Source organism: Bubalus kerabau, chromosome 4, assembly GCF_029407905.1.
Source record: "Bubalus kerabau isolate K-KA32 ecotype Philippines breed swamp buffalo chromosome 4, PCC_UOA_SB_1v2, whole genome shotgun sequence".
Lineage (NCBI taxonomy): Eukaryota > Metazoa > Chordata > Mammalia > Artiodactyla > Bovidae > Bubalus > Bubalus kerabau.
Genome location: NC_073627.1, coordinates 55,529,923 through 55,542,027, shown reverse-complemented (window position 1 = coordinate 55,542,027; position 12,105 = coordinate 55,529,923). Strand labels below are relative to the sequence as shown.

General features: G+C 40.2%; 1 protein-coding gene across 1 annotated transcript; it reads right to left on the bottom strand.

Moving 5' to 3' along the window:
- Positions 1-1,748: 1,748 nt before the first annotated feature.
- On the bottom strand, positions 1,749-3,152 carry LOC129651429 (olfactory receptor 4D2-like). Its single transcript, XM_055580154.1, has one exon. The coding sequence runs from the start codon at positions 2,682-2,684 to the stop codon at positions 1,749-1,751; it is 936 nt and encodes a 311-aa protein (XP_055436129.1). The 5' UTR covers positions 2,685-3,152.
- Between the last annotated feature and the right edge of the window lie 8,953 nt (positions 3,153-12,105).

Sequence of the window (12,105 nt, the reverse complement as noted above, 5' to 3'; positions counted from 1 at the left end):
AGTATTCTTGCCTGGAGATTCCCAGGGACAGAGGAGCCTTGTGGGCTACAGTCCATAGGGTAGCAGAGTCAGACATGACTGAAGCGACTTAGCATGCACACACACATTATAATAAATATAACTGAAAATAGATCATCAACAAATTGTATAAGAATTCCTACATGAACTAGAAAAATTTAATAGAAAAAATGAACAAAATGCATTCATGGAAAACCTGAATACAATAGAAAATATGGAAAGAAATGTTAGAGAAATTCAAATTAAGACTATTGTGAAATACCATTTTTACCCACTTAATGGGCAAAAATGAAGTTCAGCAATATCCACTGTTAGGAGAACATGAATTAATGCGAACACTTCAGCACTGCCGGTGAAGGTGAATGAGATACAACTTTGGAAAACCATTTGGCACTTTTTACGTAAAGGTAAATGTTTGAAGATGTCATGACCCAGCAATTCCATTTCAAGGTAAGGTCCATAACTCCTCAACAAAACAGCTAGAGACAAGTAAAAGAATATGCAAAAGAGTACTGTTGGTTAGAATGAAAACAGCACAATCCCCCAAAGCTAATTTTCATAGTGGCATATTATACAGCAGTACAAATGACTAAACTAATCCCAAAAGAATAATATGCAGCATTTAAAACACATGTACACCCATGGCTGATTCATGTCAATGTATGGCAAAAGCCACTACAATATTGTAAAGTAATTAGCCCCCAATTAAAAAAAAACATTGTTGAGTGAAAAAAACAGAATATTATATGCAGTCTGAGATGTTTATAAAGCTCAAAGAAGCAAAACATTACAATAAACTGATTGTGTAAAAATGTGGTAAAGCTATTTTTACAAGCAATGGAATGATAAACATAAAATTCAAAAACATAGTTTCATCTGTGGAAAAGTGATGTGATGAGAGAATCTACGGGTAGGTAGGTATAAGCTTTTGGTACCCTATGGTTCTTGAACTGAGTAGCAGGTATATGAATGTTCACATAATAGTGTTTTACAACTTACATGCATTTTACACATAATCTTTTGCTTGTAATAATTACTCTATATTAAAAGGTAAAGTGAAAAAATTACATATTCATGATAATTTCAAACTTGAAAATTGAATCAAATAAAATATATGGTTTATTCAATGTTTTCTCACAATTTTTTGGATTTGATTCTTATAATAAAGCTGGGAAGTGTGGGGTCAGATACTAATTTCAGTAACTTTGTTGAAGAAGAAGTTATGAGTTCAAGAGAGACCAAGTATCTCATTCAAGCTTATCTATTTGGTAAGTGATGGGTTAGGGTCTCCAAGGCTTAAGACTCTAAATATTGTACAGTTTCCAACAATCCAGACTCACACCTACATGGGGTACAGGAAAAATAGGTCAAATACAGAAAACAGAGCTGCTCTTCTGGGGAAATGCTGTCATCCTAAGAGGAAACTGTTCACCAAGAAGGCAGAAAGTAGGGTGTGGCTTTCCAGAATGTTTCCATGGCAACACATCTTATTGTTGTAGGAGTATAAACCAATACAATATTGTAAAGTGATTAGCCTCTAATTAAAATAAATAAATTAAAAAAAGGATATTTTCCTTTTTCCTAAAAATCTGAATAAGTTGCTTATCTTTGATAGTCATTCACTTCTATAATTACCCTCACAGCACATCCACAAGCTATGAAGAGGACGGATATGACAGCTTTCTCCACTTTACAAATAGAAAACAAAGTCAACAAGAAGTGACCCTCTATCACTCCTTTTTACAAAGCACCCGGCGTTTCCCTAATCTCTTCACTGCTGCCTGCATTTCCTGGTTCCTCAGGGTGTAGATCATGGGGTTGAGCATGGGGGTCATGACCGTGTGGCTGATGGATACAGCCTTGTCCATGGAGAAGGAGGTGAAGGGCCGGGCATAGAGGTAAATGCTTGGAATGAAGACCATAGACACCACGATGATGTGGGTGGTGCAGGTGGAAGCTGCCTTCCTCCTTGCCTGCCCTGAGTGGGACCTCAGCATCACCAGGATGGCTGAGTAGGAGACCAGGAGGAGGAGGAACCAGATGACATCCAACATCCCACTGTTGCAGATCATGAGAAACTCCAGGACAGAAGTGTCAGTGCAGGCGAGTCTCAGCACTTGTGGAACATCACAGTAGAAGTTATCTAGGACATTGGGGCCACAGAAAGGCAGTGGGAGCATCAGGACCAGTTGGGAAATGGAATGAACAAAACCTACCATCCAGGCTGTCACCACCAGCCCCACACAGAGCTGAGTGTTCATGATGGTGACATAGTGGAGGGGCCGGGAGATGGCAACAAGACGGTCATAGGCCATCACTGAGAGGAAGAAGACCATGGCACCTCCCAGAAAGTGGAAGAAGAAGACTTGAGTCATGCATCCCTGGTAGGAGATGGTTTTCTTCTCAGCACGCAAGTCCACCAGCATCTTTGGAGCAGTGACTGAGGAGAAACAGAGGTCTAAGATAGCCAGGTTTCTGAGCAGAAAATACATGGGTGTGTGGAGCCTGGAATCAGAGCTCACTGTCACTACGATGAGGAGGTTTCCCATGACAGTGGTTGTGTAGACAAACAGGAACACCAGAAACAAGACTAGCTGGAGCTCCTGAGTCTGTGAGAGCCCCAGAAAGACAAATTCTGTCATACATGTGTGGTTCCCTGATGCCATGATGTCTTCTCCATACACCTAAAGAAAACACACCACAGACAGACATGCATGGAGTTACTACGTGCTGTTCTAGTGCTCAGTGACTCAAAGCAACTGTCCAAGTCCAAATGATGGAACCCTCATCTGTAAATCATAATACCATGTTCTGATATAAGTGGCCTCATCTTTGGAGATTTCACTATTTGATGCTGGAATACACATTCATGAGATATCTTAAAGCCTTCCAGTGGCACGCTATCTGCTTTTCAAAGATTCAGTGAAATATAGTGGTGGGAAAATAGAGACCAACAGAACCAGAGTCAAATTTCAGAACTTTATATTCCATGAGATTTGACCTTGAGTAAGGTATTTACCTGAGTCTGTTTCCACATCTCTAAGAAGTTTTCCTTTCTAGAAATTTCAATGGAATTAAATAACACATAAAGTTTCTAGAACATGTCTGGAATAATAAATGCTCATCACTCTCCTCTGTGTAGCGTCCTAATCTAAATAAACCCATGTTCCAGTCTCTAATACATTTTTTGTATCAGTCATTTATCAAGCAACAGTTAACACATTATAATATGAATGGATGTTTCATGAATCTATGTTTTCCCTCTATAATTCAACTTTAAGCTCCCAGAGGTATAAATATGTATCTTATAATTTATTTATGCCCTACCACGCACACTTTGCTGATAGTCAATATTCAAAAAGTATGTGGTGTTGATTCTGGGTGGGTGAAAAGCTATAGGGAGTGCCTCCTCTGACTGACGTAGGTGGTCCCTTACTGGGAGCAGTAACAGGACACATATGATATGTGTCCTGACACAAGAAAAGGGGGAGAGGGGTTCTCAGGATTAAGAAATGGGTGATGGATCTTGTACAAAGGAGACTGGAATACTCAAAGAAACAATTTTAGAAGATATTACTGATCACAAGGGAGAAGACAAAGGAAGATATTGACATAAGAGAAACAAAATAGGCAAAGGAATAAAGAAGGTGGATTAAAAGGAAGGGAGAAGAAGGAAGAGGAATGGAAAGGAGGAGGGGCAGGGGTGGGAATGGGAACAAAGGTGAAGAAGGACATGGAGAGTGAGAGATAGGGGTGACAGGTGAGGGGTAAGGGGCTTCCTCACTCCCCTCCCTCACCTGCTTCCTACAATCTATTGTCCTTCAGAGGTCATTTTAGTCTCATCCTTATGCTTCCATCTGCAGCCACTCCAGTCCATCTTCTATGTCACTGTCACAGAGAGCTTTCTAAACTCATATCTCATCGTCTTCCTCCCTCATTCAGTTCAGTTCATTTCAGTCGGTCAGTTGTGTCTGACTCTTTGTGACCCCATGAACTGCAGCATGCCAGGCCTCCCTGCCCATCACCAACTCCCAGAGTTTACTCAAACTGATGTCCATTGACTCGGTGATGCCATCCAACCATCTCATCCTCTGTTGTCCCCTTCTCCTCCTGCCCTCAATCTTTCCCAGCATCAGGGTCTTTTCAAATGAGTCAGCTCTTTGCATCAGGTGGCCAAAGTATTGGAGTTTAAGCTTCAACATCAGTCCTTCCAATCAACACCCAGGACTGATCTCCTTTAGAATGGACTGGTTGGATCTCCTTGCAGTCCAAGGGACTCTCAAGAGTTTTCTCCAACACCACAGTTCAAAAGCATCAATTCTTTGGCACTCAGCTTTCTTTATAGTCCAACTCTCACATCCATACATGACCACTGGAAAAGCCATAGCCTTGACTAGATGGACCTTTGTTGGCAAAGTAATGTCTCTGCTTTTTAATAAGCTGTCTAGGTTGGTCATAACTTTCCTTCCAAGGAGTAAGCGTCTTTTAATTTCATGGCTGCAACCACCATCTGCAGTGATTTTGGAGCCAAGAAAAATAAAAGCCAGCCACTGTTTCCACTGTTTCCCCATCTATTTCCCATGAAGAGATGGGACTAGATGCCAGGATCATAGTTTTCTGAATATTGAGCTTTAAGCCAACTTTTTCAATAATCTTTTAATGAGTATCGAGGGCCCACAGCTTAAAACTCAAACTCTTAGAAGTGATGTAATGGGTTAATTCAGAGTTGACGTACATGCTTACATACATGTAACTCACTCTCAGTATGTCACACCAAGCTTTAAAATGTAGGCTCCATCTAACTTTCTCATCAGTATCGCTGTTACCCAGGAACTGATTGTTGTTCAAGGAATCCATAGTCTCTCACATATGCCATATGCCATATGCTTGGTTATGTCTGTAGCTTTGGGAATGAATGGTGTTTCCTGAAATACCTTCTACAACCTTCTCAACTTAGAAGTCTCCAGATATCACCTTTTCTGTGACTCCTTCTCCATTTCTCCCATGCAGAATTAATCCCTAACTTCTCAGGATTCCAATAACATTTTATAAGTTCTCTTAGTTATAGCTTTTATCATTTATTTTCTGTTGTCTCTCTTAACTAGATTGTAAATTCAATTACTTAGTAGCCCCATCATCTAGAATAACAACTCGGATCTAGCAGTTGCTCAAAAAAGCCTGTTAACATAATGTATGAGTAGGTAATTGTGTTATCTTGTTCAACGTGACCACGTAGGAAATTTTGTGGTGTATTCTGTTATCCTTTGCTTTCAGCATTCTCCCTCTAAATCACAGGACCAAGTTTTCACTTGGTTGTGAAAAGCTTGGTTTTGCATGTGCAACTTGAGGAATCTGTTTTCAATACCTTGTTTTCCCTACATTACTTTTTGATGCTCTCATCACATTTATGAATCACTTCTATCAAGTCTACATCATCTGTTTATTCTCTCCACCCTCCAGCAAGTGTTTCTGGATGCTTCTTACAGCGGCTGTATGTACAGGTGAGGAGAGCCTGGGTCTCTTACCTTCTTTCAGCCCAGAATGGTAGAGAGTCTTCAGGTCTAACATCTTCTTGGAGATCCTTTTTCTGCTTTAGTTTTAGTTTACCAGCCACTGCCCATACATCACGTGTACAACAAGGGGTGTGACCCAAGGAGGAGGGAATATCCTTAGGGAGAAACTACTGGACTCACTCAGGAAACAGGGCTGGACCGATTACCACTGGGGGAAAGGGAGCAATGGGAGTTGTTAAAAAGTTTCAAAATGCCTCAAAAACACATATTCATTAAGAGCTATTCCCTTGGGGTCAAAAGGACCAAGGACAATATAATTTTATAGATTTGTAGAATATAGGATTCTCAGGCCAAGATCCAAAAGGACAAGAGTCTCTTCAAAAGAAACCAATTCTCTGAAAGTTTTAGAAGAAATTACTTCTGAGAACAGTGGTTCTTACCTGTGAGACAATCACCTGGAATGCCTCTTAAAAGACAAATGACTGTGCTCCTGCCCCAGACTTTCTCATTTAGTTGGTCAATGATAAGGCCAAGAATCTGCATTTATAGCAAGTTCTCAGATGATGCTGATGCCCCTGTTCTGGGGACCACACTTTGAGACCCATGGACTTTCTTATCAGCACAGGGACTGTTCTCTCTGTTGTGCAATCTTTGAGATAACTAGTCTAATTTGTTTCCTTCTTCTTCCCCTTCTTCTTCTTTTCATCTTTTTCTCTTACTTTTAAGCCTAATTGATCTTTTCCTAGGGAAATTTGTAGGTGGAAAAATACTTGTAGACTACAGTGAAAACTTACTGCGCTGTAAACCTTGCCCCTTATTTTGCCAACCAAAGCCCCAAAATTGATTAATCACCCACACCAATGTCAACATTCTTTACATGTGAATTCTTACCACCTCTAGCACAAGGATTGGTACTGGAAACCCACATATTTTTTCATTATGAGGAATTGCTCAAAACTGGAATTAACTGGCATTGTAATCTTGATGTGCTGTAAAAGTTATCTGATTTCCATTAATCTATATTTCTGTCTTTGTGCCAGTACCATACTGTCTCAATGACTGTAGCTTTGCAGTATAGCCTGAAGTCAGGAATGTTGACTCCTCTAGTTGCATTCTTCTTTCTCAAGATTGCTTTGGCTATTCGAGGTTTTACATGTTTCCATACAAATTGTGAAATTATTTGTTCAAGTTCTGTGAAAAGTACCATTGGTATCTTGATAGGGATTGCGTTGAATCTATATTGCACTGAATCTATTTTCACTACATTGATTTTTCCAAAACACGAACATGGTATATTTCTCCATCTATTTATGTCATCTTTGATATCTTTCATCAGTGTTTTATAGTTTTCTATATATAGGTCTTTGCTTCTTTAGGTAAATTTATTCGTAAGTATTTTATTCTTTTTCTTGCAATGGTAAATGGGATTCTTTCCTTAATTTCTCTGTTTTTCACTGTTAGTGTATAGGAATGCAAGGGATTTCTGTGTATTAATTTTATATGCTGCAACTTTACTGCATTTATTGATTAGCTCCAGTGATTTTCTGGTAGTATCTTTAGGATTTTCTATGTAGAGGATTATGTCATCTGCAAACAGTGAGAGTTTTACTTCTTCTTTTCAAATCTGGATTCCTTTTGTTTTTTTTTCTTCTCTGATTGCTGTGGCTAGGACTTCCAAAACTATGTTGAATAGTGGTGTTGAGAGTGAGCACACACCTATGGAAACCTTATCTTTGACAAAGGAGGCAAAAATATACAATGGAGAAAAGAAAATCTCTTTAACAAGTGGTGCTGGGAGAATTGTTCAACCACCTGTAAAAGAATGAAAATAGAACACTTTCTGACACCATACACAAAAATAAATTCAAAATGGATTAAAGATCTAAATGTAAGATCAGAAACTATAAAACTCTTAGTGGAAAACATAGGTAGAACCCTCTCTGACATAAATCACAGCAAGATCCTCTATGATCCACCTCCCAGAGTAATGGAAATAAAAGCAAAAATAAACAAATGGGACCTAATTAAACTTAAAAGCTTTTGCACAACAAAGGAAACTATAAGCAAGAAGAAAAGGCAGCCTTCAAAATGGGAGAAAATAATAGCAAATGAAATAACTGGCAAAGAATTAATCTCCAAAATACACAAGCAGCTTATGCTGCTCAATACCAGAAAATGAATGACCCAATCAAAAGTGGGCCAAAGAACTAAACAGACATTTCTCCAAAGAAGACATCAGTTCAGTTCAGCCATTCAGTTGAGTCTGACTCTTTGCGACCCCATGGACTACAGCATGCCAGGCTTCCCTGTCCATCACCAACTCCCAGAGTGTACTCAAACTCATGTCCATTGAGTCAGTGATGCCATCCAACCACCTCATCCTCTGTCACTCCCTTCTCCTCCTGCCCTCAATCTTTCCGAGCATATGGTTTTTTCCAAGGAGTCAGTTCTTCGCATCAGGTGGCCAAAGTATTGGAGTTTCAGGTTCAGCATCAGTCTTTCCAATGAATATTCAGGATTGATTTCCTTCAGGATGGACTGGCTGGATCTCCTTGCAGTCCAAAGGACTCTCAAGAGTCTTCTCCAACACCAGAGTTCAAAAGCATCAATTCTTCAGCACTCAGCTTTCTTTATAGTCCAGCTCTCACATCCATACATGACTAATGGAAAAACCATAGGTTTGACTGGATGGACCTTTGTTGGGAAAGTAATGTCTCTGCTTTTTAATATGCTGTCTAGGTTGGTCATAGCTTTTCTTCCAAGGAGGAAGTGTCTTTTAACTTCATAGATGCAGTCACCATCTGCAGTGATTTTGGAGCCCAAGAAAATTAAGTCTGTCACTGTTTCCATTGTTTCCCTATCTATTTGCCATGAAGTGATGGGATCAGATGCCATGATCTTAGTTTTCTCCAGAGGATCTTCAGGAGACCTTGATCCAGGGATCAGACCCATGTCTCTTGTCTCCTGCATTGGCAGGTGGATTCTTTACCACTAGCACCACCTGGGGGAAAGCTTCACATTTTTTAATATTCCAGAGGGATTACATTTTGCTAAGCATTAAATATTTGTTTCAAAAGATTCAGACCACCTGGAAATCTCATGTAGAACAGAAAGCTATTTAAGAAATATTAGTTTTTATTGTTCACCGAGGTTATGAAGCTAGTAATTCCAATTCTGAACAGTTCATCAAATTAAGAAAATATAAACATTTCCTGTACTAGTGCTTATATGAAAGGAAGGATCTCATTGAGTACTAATTCACATATAAAGAGTGCTAGAGTTTTCAGTTCCGTTCAGTTTAATCGTTCAGTTGTGTCCGACTCTTTGCGACCCCACGAATCACAGCACACCAGGCCTCCCTGTCCTTCACCAACTCTCGGAGTTCACTCAAACTCACGTCCATCGAGTTGGTGATGCCATCCAGCCATCTCATCCTCTGTCATCCCCTTCTCCTCCTGCCCCCAATCCCTCCCAGCATCAGGGTCTTTTCCAATGAGTCAACTCTTCAAATGAGGTGGCCAAAATACTGGAGTTTCAGCTTTGCATCATTCCTTCCAAAGAAATCCCAGGGCTGATCTCCTTTAGAATGGACTGGTTGGATCTCCTTGCAGTCCAAGGGACTCTCAAGAGTCTTCTCCAACACCACAGTTCAAAAGCATCAATTCTTCAGCGCTCAGCCTTCTTCACAGTCCAATTCTCACATCCATACATGACCACAGGAAAAACCATAGCCTTGACTAGACAGACCTTTGTTGGCAAAGTAATGTCTCTGCTTTTGAATATGCTTTCTAAGCTGGTCATAACTTTCCTTCCAAGGAGTAAGTGTCTTTTAATTTCATGGCTGCAGTCACCATCTGCAGTGATTTTGGAGCCCCCCAAAATAAAGCCTGACACTGTTTCCACTGTTTCCCTATCTATTTGCCATGAAGTGATGGGACCAGATGCCATGATCTTCGTTTTCTGAATGTTGAGCTTTAAGCCTACTTTTTCACTCTCCACTTTCACCTTCATCAAGAGGCTTTTTAGTTCCTCTTCACTTTCTTCCATAAGGGTGGTGTCATCTGCATATGTGAGGTTATTGATATTTCTCCTGGCAATCTTGATTCCAGCTTGTGCTTCTTCCAGCCCAGCGTTTCTCATGATGTACTCTGCATAGAAGTTAAATAAGCAGGGTGACAATATACAGCCTTGACATACTCCTTTTCCTATTTGGAAACCAGTCTGTTGTTCCATGCCCAGTTCTAACTGTTGCTTCCTGACCTGCATATAGGTTTCTCAAGAGGCAGGTCAGGTGGTCTGGGATTCCTATGTCTTTCAGAATTTTCCACAGTTTCTTGTGATCCACACAGTCAAAGGCTTTGGCATAGTCAATAAAGCAGAAATAAATGTTTTTCTGGAACTCTCTTGCTTTTTCAATGATCCACTGGATGTTGGCAATTTGATCTCTGGTTCCTCTGCCTTTTCTAGAACCAGCTTGAACATCAGGAAGTTCATGGTTCACATATTGCTGAAGCCTGGCTTGGAGAATTTTGAGCATTACTTTACTAGCATGTGAGATGAGTGCAATTGTGTAGTAGTTTGAGCATTCTTTGGCATTGCCTTTCTTTGGGATTGGAATGAAAACTGACCTTCTCCAGTCCTGTGGCCACTGCTGAGTTTTCCAAATTTGCTGGCATATTGAGTGCAGCACTTTCACAGCATCATCTTTCAGGATTTAAAATAGTTCAATTGGAATTCCATCACCTCCACTAGCTTTGTTCATAGTGATGCTTTCTAAGGCCCACGTGACTTCACATTCCAGGGTGTCTGGCTCTAGGTGAGTGACCATACCATCGTGATTATCTGGGTCGTGAAGATCTTTTTTGTACAGTTCTTCTGTGTATTCTTGCCACCTCTTCTTAATATCTTCTGCTTCTGTTAGGTCCATACCATTTCTGTCCTTTATTGAGCCCATCTTTGCATGAAATGTTCCCTTGGTATCTCTAATTTTCTTGAAGAGAGCTCTAGTCTTTCCCATTCTGTTGTTTTCCTCTATTTCTTTGCACTGATTGCTGAGAAAGTCTTTCTTTTCTCTTCTTGCTAGTCTTTGGAACTCTGCATTCAGATGCTTATATCTTTCCTTTTCTCCTTTGCTTTTCACTTCTCTTCTTTTCACAGCTATTTGTAAGGTCACCCCAGACAGCCATTTTGCTTTTTGCATTTCTTTTCCACAGGGATGGTCTTGATCCTTGTTTCCTGTACAATGTCACGAACCTCAGTCCATAGTTCATCAGGCACTCTATCTATCAGATCTAGTCCCTTAAATCTATTTCTCACTTCCACTGTATAATCATAAGGGATTTGATTTAGGTCATACCTGAATGGTCTAGTGGTTTTCCCTACTGTCTTCAATTTCAGTCTGAATTTGGCAATAAGGAGTTCATGGTCTGAGCCACAGTCAGCTCCCGGTCTTGTTTTTGCTGACTGTATAGAACTTCTCCATCTTTGGCTGCAAAGAATATAATCAATCTGATTTCGGTGTTGACCATCTGGTGATGTCCATATATAGAGTCTTCTCTTGTGCTGTTGGAAGAGGGTGTTTGCTATGACCAGTGCGTTCTTTTGGGAAAACTCTATTAGCCTTTGCCCTGCTTCATTCTGTATTCCAAGGCCAAATTTGCCTGTTACTCCAGGTGTTTCTTGACTTCCTACTTTTGCATTCCAGTCCCCTATAATGAAAAGGGCATCTTTTTTGGGTGTTAGTTCTAAAAGGTCTTGTACGTCTTCATAGAACCGTTCAACTTCAGCTTCTTCAGCATTACTGGTTGGGGCATAGACTTGGATTACTGTGATATTGAATGGTTTGCCTTGGAAATGAACAGAGATCATTCTGTTGTTTTTGAGATTGCATCCGAGTACTGCATTTTGGACTATTTTGTTTTCCATAATGGCTACTCCATTTCTTCTGAGGGATTCCTGCCTGAGGTAGTAGATATAATGGTCATCTGAATTAAAGTTTTAAGATGGTGCAATAATTGCATATGGATGAGAAATCGATCTTGGGATCTGGTTGACAATGAAAGAGTTTACAGGGTTTATTTTCAATGTAGTATACAAATATTTTCCCTCCTATGACATCATCCAAATTAAGCTCAATTAATTTTTAAAAGTAAGCTATTAATCAAGTTGTTTTGATAATATGAGAAAGAACTGTTCACTGTGCTGATGAGCTTCCCTGGTGGCTCAGTGGGTAAAGAATCTGCCTGCAGGAGACGCAGGTTCGATTCCTGGGTTGGGAAGATTCCCTGCAGAAGGAAATAGCAACTCATTCTAGTATTCTTGCTTGGAAAATCCCATGGGCAGAGGAGCCTGGCGGGCCATAGTCCATGGGGTCACAAGAGTCGGACATGACTTAGGGCCTAAACCACCACCACTGTGCTAACAGAGAGCAGTGAAACTCAGAGTCAGCCGGTCTCAAACTGTGGTTTCAGAGAAGCAGCAGCAGCAGCATCACCTGAAAACTTGTTTGAAATGCAAATTTTCATGCTCCAACTAGGATCTACTGCATTAAAAATTCTGTGTGGGCATTTCTGAG

Excerpts from the sequence above, each read along its gene's own strand:
- LOC129651429 (XM_055580154.1), bottom strand. The coding sequence starts at position 2,684 with ATGGCATCAGGGAACCACACATGTATGACAGAATTTGTCTTTCTGGGG.